Here is a 13,234-nt window from a genome sequence, read left to right as displayed (position 1 = left end):
AATCATATGTTGTGAAAATTTCTTTTTGTTCAACTGACTAAGGAAGATCGAGCGAACGCTTTTTTTTTTATAACTTGTTTGTATCATATTGCTATTAAGAAAACAGCGTTGTGTATACTAAACGTGACATAATTGGCAATTATCCGTAACTAAAAATAAGATAGAAATTACAAACTTGATACCATATTTTAATTACTCTAACAAAACTAGACGTCATCGCGTGAGAAAATAAATGTTCATAACACATAACCTATTTTTTTGTTTTTTTTTTCTTCTCTTTTTTCCTTTTAATCTCTTTTCTTTCGTCCAAAAAGCGTTTTGATTTTTGCCTCGCCACAAGCGATGAAATCGATAAAAAAAACCTGCTCGGACATTCTCAATTCTCAACAACAAAAGCAATCAAAGTTCTAGCTCTCGAGCACGTGCGCCGACAGGTTGATGAAACCGTTCAAATATGCTCGATCGCTAGAATTTAAAGAAAGAAACAAGCCAGAAACAAACCAAAATAAAAAAAAGCCAAAAACAAAAATGGACATCTTTAGAACGCTTAAATTTTATAAAATATTTTCCTCTGCGTTTTTAACCAGCTAAACTGTCGTAAAGTTTTTTCGGTGCAGTTCATTTAAAAAACTTAGTTTTCAACTTTTAAACGTTTTAGACTTCTCGTTTAAGGCAGTCGAAAGAAATGAGTCGACTCACTCTCTCTCTCCCTATTCGGTTTTGTTTTTGTTTATTTGTTTTTGTTTTTTCTTCGTTTGCCTTCGTTTGCCTTTGTTTGCTTTTGGAAAAGTTGTCGCCATGCGAGACTTAGTTTTTTTTTTTTTTTGCTCAAATTGAGCACAAGTGAGTTTCTAGTCTTGAAAGTGTGCAAAGTGTGGGCCAATCTGGTGGCTGGAGTGATGACACGTGAATGCTGGAAATTCCAGACTTTGAGCGGATTCAGCGTACATAGAAAGAAAATGTAGCATTCACGTGGGTCTCTCCTAAGCGTGCCATTGGTCGGTCTGCTGTCCTTAAGTACCCCCCTCCCCCCCCTCAACGTCACGTTTGCTCAACTTTCTCGGTCTTTGGCGCCCAGAGAAAGCTTGAGGAAGGATAAAAAATGGCGAGGTTTCGGTACTGCGTTTTCTGTTTTTCTTATTTGTTTTTGTTTGTTTGCTTGTTTGTTTGTTTGTTTGTTAATTTTTTTAATTTTTTTTTTTTTTTGTTTGTTTCGTTCGTTTGTTTGTTTGTTTGTTTCGTTTGCTTCGTTTGTTTTGTGATGTTTTGTTTTCCCTTCTTGATGGCACAAAACAGAAGCAAACAAGACTTTCGGTTATATTCGGTTATATTCGGTTCAATAAAAGTTTGTTGGTTTCTGCACAACAACAACAACAACCACAACAACAAAAGTCCCTCTGTCCCTCAAAAGCAGTTTCTCCTCTGTCCTAAAGAAGAGCCTCTTTGTAATCGATCTTGTCTGAATGCAGCTCTCCTTTTGCCTACAGGTTTTTATTCCAACCCTTTTGTTGTTGTTAGTGCCATGTTGTTGTTATTGTTATACTCTGTAAAAGCAGTTGTTGCTGTTGTACTTGTTTGTTGTTTCTAAAGACACTGTTGTTGCTGCTGTTAGCGCTGTTAGTAATCACCCACTTGGCTTGTATTTTTGTTTCTTGTTTTTGTTTTTTGTTTTATTTATAAACACTCTCTGAGTAAGTGATGCTGTTGCTGTTGTTGTTGTTACAGTTGCAATGAGTGTTTGTTAATGTTCCCCCACTTGGCTTGTACTTTTGTTTTCTGTTTTGTTTTTTTTTTGTTTTTGTTTTTTTTTTCTCAACACTCTCTGAGTAAGTGATGCTGTTGCTGTAGTCGTTGTTATAGTTGCAATGAGTGTTTGTTAATGTTCACCAACTTGGCTTGTTTATAATCTATTTTATTTTATCAACACTCTCTGAGTCAGTGATGGTGTTGCTGTTGCTGTTGTCGTTATTATGCTTGCAATGGGAGTTGTTACTGTTCACCCACTTTGCTTGTTTTGTTTTTATTTCTTTATTTTATCAACACCCTTTGAGCCAGTGATGCTGTTGCTGTTGTTGTTGTTATAGTTGCAATGAGTGTTGTTAATGTTCACCCACTTTGCTTGTGTTTTTGTTTTTGTTTATCAACACCCTTTGTGTCAGTGATGCTGTTGCTGTTGTTCTTATTACAGTTGCAATGAGTGTTTGTTAATGTTCACCAACTTGGCTTGTTTATAATCTATTTTGTTTTATCAACACTCTCTGAGTCAGTGATGCTGATGCTGTTGTTGTTATTGTGCTTGCAATAAGTGTTGTTAATGTTCACCCACTTTGCTTGTTTTGTTTGTGCTTTTGTTTTTGTTTATCAACACCCTTTGAGTCACTGATGCTGTTGCTGTTGGTGTTATTATAGTTGCAATGAGTGTTAATGTTCACCCACTTTGCTTGCTTTATTTGTTTGTTGCTTTTTTTTTTATCAACACCCTGCGAGTTAGTGATGCTGTTGCTGCTTTTGTCATTTTACTTGTATTTATAGTTGTTACTGTTCAGCCACTTTGCTTGTTTTTTAATCTGTTTTATTTTATCACCACTCTCTGAGTCAGTGATGATGTTGCTGATGCTGTTGTTGTTATTTTACTTGCAATGATAGCTGTTACTGTTCAGCCACTTTGCTTGTTTTGTTTGTTTGTTTGTTTGTTTTTTTTATCAATATCCTCTGAGTAAGTGATGCTGTTGCTGTTGTTGTTGTTATAGTTGCAATGAGTGTTTGTTAATGTTCCCCCCCTTGGCTTGTACTTCTGTTTTCTGTTTTGTTTTGTTTTTGTTTTTTTTGTTGTTTTTTTTCTCAACACTCTCTGAGTAAGTGATGCTGTTGCTGTAGTCGTTGTTATAGTTGCAATGAGTGTTTGTTAATGTTCACAAACTTGGCATGTTTATAATCTATTTTATTTTATCAACACTCTCTGAGTCAGTGATGCTGATGCTGTTGTTGTTATTATGCTTGCAATAAGTGTTGTTAATGTTCACCCACTCTGCTTGTTTTGTTTGTGCCTTTGTTTTTGTTTATCAACACCCTTTGAGTCACTGATGCTGTTGCTGTTGGTGTTATTATAGTTGCAATGAGTGTTAATGTTCACCCACTTTGCTTGCTTTATTTGTTTGTTGCTTTTTTTTTTATCAACACCCTGCGAGTTAGTGATGCTGTTGCTGCTTTTGTCATTTTACTTGTATTTATAGTTGTTACTGTTTAGCCACTTTGCTTGTTTTTTAATCTGTTTTATTTTATCACCACTCTCTGAGTCAGTGATGATGTTGCTGATGCTGTTGTTGTTATTTTACTTGCAATGATAGCTGTTACTGTTCAGCCACTTTGCTTGTTTTTTTTTTGTTTTTGTTTTGTTTGTTTGTTTGTTTGTTTTTTTATATATCCTCTGAGTTAGTGATGCTGTTGTTGTTATTATGCTTTCAATGAGAGCTGTTACTGTTCACCCACTTTGTTTGTTTATAATCTGTTTTATTTTATCAACACTCTCTGAGTCAGTGATGCTGATGCTGATGCTGTTGTTGTTATTATGCTTGCAGTGAGAGTTGTTACTGTTCACCCACTTTGCTTGCTTATTGTCTATTTTATTTTGTCAACACTCTCTGAGTCAGTGATGCTGATGCTGATGCTGTTGTTGTTATTATGCTTGCAATGAGAGTTGTTACTGTTCACCCAATTTGCTTGTTTTGTTTTTTTATTTGTTTTTTTGTTTGTTTTTGTTTTGCTTGTTTTTTTTTATCAATACCCTCTGAGTCAGTGATGCTGTTGCTGTTGTTGTTGTTGTTGTTATAGTTGCAATGAGTGTTTGTTAATGTTCCCCCACTTGGCTTGTACTTTTGTTTTCTTTTTTGTTATGTCAACACTCTCTGAGTCAGTGATGCTGATGCTGTTGTTATTATGCTTGCAATGAGAGTTGTTACTGTTGTAGTTATGTCTGTCATTTGTCCTTGTTAGCAAGTTCTATTTGCCCTCTCTTGCCTTTTTTCAACACAGTTTCTTTCTTTGAGTCATATGGTTGCGAGATCCTCTCAAACTCCATCTCTTTATTTATTTGTTTCTTTTTTTTTTTTTTTTTTCTCATTCTCCTTCTCATAATAGCAATCACTGCTGCCACCATGCATGTAATGCTAGTTGCTCTCATTCTTTTTCATTTGCTAGTGGAAACTTTGTTTCTTCTTGTTGCTCTCTTTTCTTTCTTTTTTCTCTTTTGCAGAGGATTCGAAAAAACACAGCTCTTCCCTGCAGTTGTAAACATTCCAGGATTCCAGGATGCAGGCAGAAGAAAAACACTCTCACTAACTGTCTTCTTTTTTTTAGCATAAACCGTTGCAAACAAACACCTGAACATGTCTTCTTCACAAGAAAACAACACTGTTGTTGCCCCTTCTCCGAACTCTAAAGCGAAAAAAAAGAAAAGAAGGCAGTCACAAGAACAGAGAGACTTAAAGCTCAAAAACAAAGTCAGGGCCGCATTAGTTGCAGCGTGTGGCTCCGTAAACAGGGTTGTACCTTTCTATGGTACCAAGAAGAGGTACGCTGTTAGCTGTCCGATGCCTTTGTGCAAACATTCCTCCACAAGCATTAAAAGACACTTGACTAAAAAAGATCATTCTTGGACTTTGGATGAAGCTTCCATCTTTTACTCTGCAATGGTCAGGAAGTTTCAGCATGCTCGTCTCGAACGCAAGTCCGGCTGTCCAAAACCTTACCCCTGTTTGCAATGTTGGAAGTATTACGACCGACTGGACATACACTTGAAAGAGACTCATTTCTACGATTCCAAGACGATCAAACAAAAGATTGCAGAGGCAAAGCGATACGACAACGACAAGCTCTATGTCCCTCAATTTATTCGACCTGCCTTCTTTGGTATTAAGCCAGTAGCTGAACAAGCGTCTGCATCAGGCTCTGCATCCTCTGCTCCTGGGCCTTCCTCCTCTTTTTCTTCTCCGGTTCTTTCCTCTGATCCTCTTTTAAGCTTGCCCTCATCAGTTGCTGGTTCGTCCGAGGCTCCTTCTGCAAACCACTGCACCTCTGTAGAAAACAAAGAGCTGAACACCGAATCCGTCCTAGACTCTGATTTTAATTCCTTAAAGCACTTGGTTTCCAACTCCTCCGTCTTGACAGAAGATAAGAGACTCTTGTTTCAGCTGGACAAAGATGCTTTTCACTTTTATTACCAGTCAGCAGATGAGCTCTTCAGAGATTTTGAAAAGTGGCTTGTGGTAGCCAACAACAACACTTTGTCACAAGCAAAGATCTACAAAAATGCAGTTGTTGAAATATTGACATGTTGTGACAGCACGCTGACGCTGCACCCGAACGCTCTCACCAATTCCAACGTTTTGGAGGATAGATACTTTTCCATGCACTTTAAAAACATTCAGCTCAATTCCAAGCTGAGTGAACTTGACCAAACAAAAGCCATGTCTTGTCACACGTTGTACAACCGCCTTGTCTACCTTTGTCTCCTGTTTCGTTTCAGTGAAGCCAGGAATGTCTATTTCGGACTTTCTCATGAGGCCATCCGACGTTTGCGCTGCAAGGTGGAGGAGTTACAAAAAGTGCTGAGGCCCTTTCGTTCTTTGAGGAGGAGCCTTGTGAAAAGCAAAAAATGCATCAACATCATCAATGTCAGTTTGCTGAACGAATATGGCAAGTCTGCATACGTAAGACAGTTAGTGGAATCGATTAGAAAGCCGTCTCTTACACCGACTAGAGACAATGCTGTGTCTCTACGAAACCATCTTCTGCTCTCTGTCACTGTAATTAACAGTTTAAGAAAATCTAACATTGCTCTTTTAAACATTAGAGACTACATGGCTGCTGAGAAGAGTGAGTGTGGATATTGCATTGTGCAAGAGCGCTACAAAACAGCATACAAGTACGGAGCCAAAAACATTCTAGTGCCGAACGACTTGAAAGTGTTGATCGATATTTATTTGCTGAGATACAGAGACCTTCTTGTCAACGACTCTCACTACATGGCTGCAGACACCAAGACTGTTTTGGAGTTGAGCGACTGCTACAGGCCCCTTTTTCCATCGATGAGACCCAACAAAGACGAATGTGTGACACTCGGTGCAACTAGAGTGCCTGTTTACCAGATGGGTTCCTCTGCTATCTCCTCTTGCCTGACGTCCTGCTTCAGAAAAAGCCAAGTAAACATTCCCATGAAGCGTCTTACTCCCACTTGCATTCGCGGTTCGATAGCCACTTACTTTGCCAACAACAGCAAAGAAGATCGCGAGCGGTTTGCTACACTCTACATGAAGCACAGCAGGAACACAATGGATAGCTTTTATGTGTCCCAGTGGAACGCTGCAGAGGAGTTGCGCTTTGCCCTGGGCATCGGACAGTCCTTCGGAGTCATAGAGTCTTTGACTGTTGAAAAGTCTGAGAGACCACCAAAGAAGGAGAAGGATGTGATGGACTGGCTCCAAACTAATGCAGAGGAGTACGGTTTTCATGAGGTTGAGGACATCTTTGAGGAAGATTTAGACTCCGGTTCTGACTCTGAAGAATGTGCTGCTACTTTCAGCTGTACCACAGTGGTTCCGTTTTCTCCAGCTGTAGAAAACAATGTTCCTTTAGAGGATAGCAACGACCATGCCGTAGATTTCTTGTGTGAACCTACCTCAACTCCTGTTTCGTCTGTTCCATCTGAACAAACAATCGCTGGTCCAGTTCTTGAACTATCCCCTGCTCTTGCACAACTAGTTCCTAACGAACAAGCTGTTTGTATGGATGTAGATCAGACTCTAGCTGTTCCTGTTGGCACAGCTTGTTCTCCTCTTGCATTAACATTATTTCCTGATGAACCGGATTTTATTGAACACCATGCAAAACTTTCTCCAGTTTACTTTAATGAGCAAGTGGTTGCCAAACCTGTTTCTGCTTCTCCTTCTCAGCAAGTCGCTTTCTGTCCTTCAAAAGAGGTCTTTTCTGTTCCTCTGACTCCTAGCCTTGTTGCTTTTCAGCAAACATTGGCCAAACCCAGTTTGTTTCTTTCATCTGATCCAGTTTCAGCTGTTCCTGTCCAACAGGCTGGTACTGTTCTTGCAAAGCAGCTCTCACCTTATGCTGTTCAATCTGTTGGTAGCCTATTTAGCCAAAGTCTTGCCTCTACATCCAGAGGTAAATTCTTTTTGATTTTTGATTTTTGATTTTTATGCAAATCTCAACACGCTTTCAAAAAATGAAAATGCCCAAATCAACTCCTTGCTCTATTGTTATTGTTAGAGCTGTAAAAAAAACAAAACAAAACAAAAAAACAACACAGAAGTGTGTATGTATTTGTTGCAGGACTAATTCTGTGATTGCTTAAATGTTTATACAAGTGAATGATACTAAAACTGATTATGTTTTAGAAGTAAAAGATCCAAGAAGAAAAAAAATCAAGTTGGAAATGCCATCTTTCACTCAAGAACTCATCGGTAATGTAAAACCTAATTTATACAAAGATATATAAACACAAACCTCTTCTTGCACAATTTCAGATGGTTAACTGTTAACAAAAACTAGCCATCATTGCTAAGTGCACTTTTAGAAAGTTGTGTCTACCCGATTTCTAATGATGAAGTTAGAAACATCACCGTTAGAAATCATGCACAGCTTGTTATCATCTCTAACACTTAGAAACTGTTGATGGTTTTTATGAATTAGAAAAATGAACATGGTTTTATTTTATTTCAGGATCAACTCAGCCAAGAACAAAGGAAAACAAAGCAGAAGTTAGCCAATGCCATTTAGGTAATCTTTCAAAAACCAGTTATTGCTATCAGTGCAAACAATAAGGTCAACAAAAAAAAATAAATAAAAAAACAGAATAAATCTTGTCTTACTTCAGAACCAAATGAATATTTGATTTAATCACTTTGTGTTATGACTTGAGTTTGTAAAATTTTAGATGAAATAGTTGAAGAGCTGAATGCTTGCCCTGGCCACAACGAATGGTTCAACACCAGAAGTTTTCCACGATGTGCAGCTTTGGTGTTGGCATACATCTTGCAAGACGTGTTTACAGATGTAAGCTCAAGTTGCTCGTACAAAGATTACCTTGGCATCTTGGCAAATCATAGCAGTGACAAGCTCATTCATGTCTTGCAAAAGTACTCCTACCAAAGCCATATTAAAGACAAAATTAAAAACATGAAGCTAAAAATTCAAAAAGAGGGTAGTTTAGAAAAGTTTGTTCAATATGGCAATATCGTGAAACCATTTATGTAGTTTAGATAAGTTTGTTCAGTTTGGCAATAAAGATGGGCCTTTTGTGTAGTTTGTTTTATCTATGCTTTTGCAAATATTTTTATCTGTTTCGCTAAAGACATAATAAACAAGAAGTTCTGTTAAACTGTTCTCACATTTCTTATTTAAAGATAGTTCAAACTTTTTTTTATCTTTAAAAAAAAAAAAAAGAAGTCGTTTTGTTATTCTGTGAAAACTTTTAATAGAGTTGCATTTAGAATTACTTCTGATGTTTTTAAGAGTTTGTTAAAAAGCAAAATAATATTTCCTGTGATGTTAAACTGCATAAGTGAAATTTAAAAAAGGAAAACTGCTCCAACCATTTTTCGGAAAAAGAAATCAAAAAGTTCCTTATTTTAAAAGATCTAGACATCCATTTCTTCTTCAGCAAAATAGCGAGGCTTTTTTATGAACTCTTACTCTCTATTTTTTCATATCTTTACACAAAGGATTTTATTTAGTTCAATGTAAACATACATAGAAGTATATTATGTTTTTTTTTTTTTTTTTGTTTTTATGCAGTCTAACTTTTGTTTCACTTCTATTTTATTTTACGTTTATCTTGTATTTTATCATGCCTTATTGGTTTTTGCGTTTTGTGATGTCAAGCTGCGTAAGCTAAACTTAAAAGGGGAAAACTACGCTAACTTTTCTTTGAAAAAATATTCAAGAAGTACCTTAAACGAAAGAGAAAGCACACGAATCTTGCCATCCAATTCTTCTTCTGCAAAGTAGCGAGGCTTTTTATGTACTTTTGCTCTCTAATTTATCTCTATTTACGCAAAGGGTTTTATTTCAATGTAAACACGTATAAAAGAATACTTTGTTAAAAATAATGTTAAAGGAGTTGCGTAAAAAAAAACGTCTGAATAAAGTTTCTTTACAAAAAAAACAACTAAGAAACAAGCGCGCCTAAGAAAAACCAGATCGCGATTCACTAAGTCAAAAAACGAAAGAAACAAAGTTTAAAAGGTCTTTCTAGACAACAAATTCTATTTTTGGCAATGCAGTTTTTGTATTTATGCAACCTAACTTTTGTTTGACTTCTATTTTATTTTACGTTTACCTTGTATTTTATCTTGCCTTTTTGTGTTTTGTGATGTCAAGCTACATAATCTAAACTTAAAAGAAGGAAACTAGGCTAACTTTTCTAGTAGAATATTATGTTGTTGGTTTTGTATGCAGCCTAACTTTAGTTTCATCTATATTTTATTTTGCGTTTATCTTATATTTTATCTTGTCTTTTTGAGTTTTGTATTTTGTGATGTCAAGCTACATAATTTAAACTTAAAAGAAGAAAACTAGGCTAACTTTTCTTTGAAAAATTGTTCAAAAACTACCTTACACCGATAGAGATAGCTCACGAATTTAAAAAGTTGCATCTATTCATCTTCTTCTTCAGCAAAGTAAAGCTTTTTATGCACTTTTACTCTCTAACTTACCTATATTTGCGTAAAGGATTTTATTTAATTCAATTTAAACATAACTAGTAGAATATTATGTTGTTGGTTTTGTATGCAGCCTAACTTTAGTTTCATCTATATTTTATTTTGCGTTTATCTTATATTTTATCTTGTCTTTTTGAGTTTTATATTTTGTGATGTCAAGCTACATAAGCTAAACTTTAAAGAGGAAATTTACGCTAACCTGTCTTTGAAAAACTATTCAAAAACTACCTTTAACAAAGTAGCGAGGCTTTTTATGCGCTTTTACTCTCTAACATACCTATTTTTGCGCAAAGGATTTTATTTAATTCAATTTAAACATGCCTAGTAGATTATTATGTTGTTGGTTTTTTATGCAGCCTAACTTTAGCTACATCTATTTTTCATTTTACGTTTGTCTTATATTTTATTTTATCTTTTTGTGTTCTGTGATGTCAAGCTACATAAGCTAATGTTAAAAGAGGAAAGCTGCGCTAACCTTTCTTTGAAAAACTATTCGAAATCTATTTTTGAGATAATCTAGATTTAAAAGAGGAACACTACGCTAATTTTGCTTTGAAAAAACTCTCGAAAACTAACTTATTCGATAGAGATAGCACACAAATTTAAAAAATTGTATCTACTCATCCACTTCTTCTACAGCAAAGTACTGAGGCTTTTTATGCACTTTTATTCTCTAACATACCTATATTTGCGCAAAGGATTTTATTTAACTCAATGTAAACATACATAGAAGAGTATTGTTACCCGTTTGTTTTATGCAGCCTAACTTTAGTTTCATCTATACATTATATTGCGTTTACCTTATATTTTATCTTGCCTTTGTTAGTTTTGTGTTTTGTTATGTCAAGCTTCATAATCTAATCTTAAAAGGGGAAAACTGCGCTAACTTTTCTTTGAAAAAGTACTCAAAAAGGACCTAAATCGATATAGATAGCTCACAATTTTAAAAAGTTGCATATAGTCATCTTCTTCTTCAGCAAAGTATCGAGGCTTTTTATGGATTTTTACTCTAACTTTCCTATATTTGCGCAAAGGACATTATTTAATTCAACTTAAACATGCCTAGTAGATTATTATGTTGTTGGTTTTTTATGCAGTCTAAACTTTGTTACATCTATATTTTACGATTAACTTATATTTTATCTTGCCTTTTTGAGCTTTGTGTTCTGTGATGTCAAGCTACATAGTCTAAACATAAAAGAGGAAAACTACGCTAAACTTGCTTTGAAAAACTATTCAAAAACTACCTTTAACAAAGTAGCGAGGCTTTTCATGCACTTTTACTCTCTAACATACCTACATTTGCGCAAAGGATTTTATTTAATTCAATTTAAACATGCCTAGTAGATTATTATGTTGTTGGTTTTTTATGCAGCCTAACTTTAGTTTCATCTATATTATGTTTTAGGTTTATCATATATTTTATCTTTTCTTTTTGAGTTTTGAGTTTTGTGATGCCAAGCAACTTAAGCTAAACTTAAAAGTGGAATGCTACGCTAACCTTTCTTTGAAAATCTATTCATAAACTACCCTAGACAAAAGCTAGATTTAAAAGAGGAAAACTACACTATTTTTACTTTGAAAAAACTTTCGAAAACTACCTTAATCGATAGAGATAGCACACGATTTTAAAAAATTGCATATAGTCATCCACTACTTCTGCAGCAAAGTAGCGAGGCTCTTTATGCACTTTTTCTCACTAGTTTGCTTATATTTACGCAAAGGAATTCATTTAATTCAATCCAAACATATATAGAAGATTATTATGTTACGATTTTTTTTTTCTTTTATGCAGCCTAACATTTATTTCACCTACATTTTATTTTACGATTAACTTTTATATTACCTTTCCTTTTAGTGTTTTGTGTTTTGTGATGTCAAGCTACATAAGCCAAACTTTAAAGAGGAAAACTACGCTAAGCTTTCTTTGAAAAACTATTCAAAAACTACCTTAAACAAAGTAGCGAGGCTTTTTATGCACTTTTACTCTCTAACATACCTACATTTGTGCATAGGGTTTTATTAGATTCTAGTAGGTTATTACGTTGTTGTTTTTTTATGCAGTCTAACTTTAGCTTCATCTATATTTTATTTTACGTTTATCTTATATTTTATTTTGTCTTTTTGAATTTTGTGTTTTGTGATGTCAAGCTACATAAGCTAAACTTAAAAGAGGAAAGCTACGCTAACCTTTCTTTGAAAAGCTGTTCAAAAACTACCTTAGACATAATCTAGATTTAAAAGAGAAAGACTACGCTATTTTTGCTTTGAAAAATCTTTCGAAAACTACCTTAATCGATAGAGATAGCACAGGATTTTAAAAAGTTGTATCTAGTCATCCACTTCTTTCACAGCAAAGTAGCGAGGCTTTCTATGCGCTTTTACTCTCTAACATACCTATTTTTGCGCAAAGGATTTTATTTAATTCAATTTAAACATGCCTAGTAGATTATTATGTTGTTGGTTTTTTATGCTGCCTAACTTTAGCTACATCTATTTTTCATTTTACGTTTGTCTTATATTTTATTTTATCTTTTTGTGTTCTGTGATGTCAAGCTACATAAGCTAATGTTAAAAGAGGAAAGCTGCGCTAACCTTTCTTTGAAAAACTATTCGAAATCTATTTTTGAGATAATCTAGATTTAAAAGAGGAACACTACGCTAATTTTGCTTTGAAAAAACTCTCGAAAACTACCTTATTCAATAGAGATAGCACACAAATTTAAAAAATTGTATCTACTCATCCACTTCTTCTTTTTATGGATTTTTACTCTCTTATTTACCCAAATTTGCGCAAAGGACTTTACTTAATTCAACTTAAACATGTCTAGTAGATTATTAAGTTGTTTGTTTTTTATGCAGCCTAACTTTAGTTTCATTTATATTTTATTTTACGTTTATCTGATACTTTATCTTGTCTTTTTGTGTGTTGTTTTGTCAAGCTACATAAGCTAAACTTAAAAGTGGAAAAGTACGCTAACCTTTCTTTGAAAATCTATTCAAAAACTGCCTTAGACATAAGCTAGATTTAAAAGAGGAAGACTACGCTATTTATGCTTTTAAAAAACTTTCGAAAAATACCTTAATCCATTGAGGTAGTGCACGAATTTACAGTCATCCACTTCTTCTATAGCAAAGTAGCGAGGCTTTTTATGCACTTTTGCGTTCTAATTTATCTCTGTTTACGCATATGGTTTTTGTTTATTTCTATGTAATGATATACAAAAGAGTATTTTGTTAAAGATTATGCTGCAGGAGCTGCGTAAAAAAACTCTGGCGACCTTTCCTTAAGAAAAAAGCAACTGAAAGACATGTGCGCCTTAGAAAATTCAAATCGCGATTCACCAAATTAAAAGACGAAAAGAACGAACTTTAAAAGCTCTCACTAGACATTTGTGTTTATGATAGGCAATGCAGTTTTTGATTTTATGCAGCCTAACATTTGTTTCATCTATATCTTATTTTACGTTTATCTTATACTTTATCTTGCCTTTTTGAGT

The 13,234-nt window shown here is 34.7% G+C and overlaps 1 protein-coding gene across 1 annotated transcript; it reads left to right on the top strand.

The window, feature by feature from the left end:
• Positions 1–1,040: 1,040 nt before the first annotated feature.
• Positions 1,041–8,316, top strand: LOC149875960 (uncharacterized). Its single transcript, XM_090075959.1, has 5 exons — positions 1,041–1,116; positions 4,357–7,176; positions 7,410–7,475; positions 7,735–7,791; positions 7,949–8,316. The coding sequence occupies exons 2-5, from the start codon at positions 4,386–4,388 to the stop codon at positions 8,266–8,268; spliced, it is 3,234 nt and encodes a 1,077-aa protein (XP_089932085.1). The 5' UTR covers positions 1,041–1,116; positions 4,357–4,385; the 3' UTR covers positions 8,269–8,316.
• Positions 8,317–13,234: the final 4,918 nt, after the last annotated feature.

Source organism: Hydra viridissima, unplaced genomic scaffold (genome assembly GCF_058129835.1).
Source record: "Hydra viridissima isolate aposymbiotic clone 2 unplaced genomic scaffold, HvirCarnegie_v1 scaffold_89, whole genome shotgun sequence".
Classification (NCBI taxonomy): Eukaryota; Metazoa; Cnidaria; class Hydrozoa; order Anthoathecata; family Hydridae; genus Hydra; species Hydra viridissima.
The sequence above is the reverse complement of the archived record's forward strand: the minus strand, read 5'-3'. Positions and strand labels throughout refer to the sequence as shown.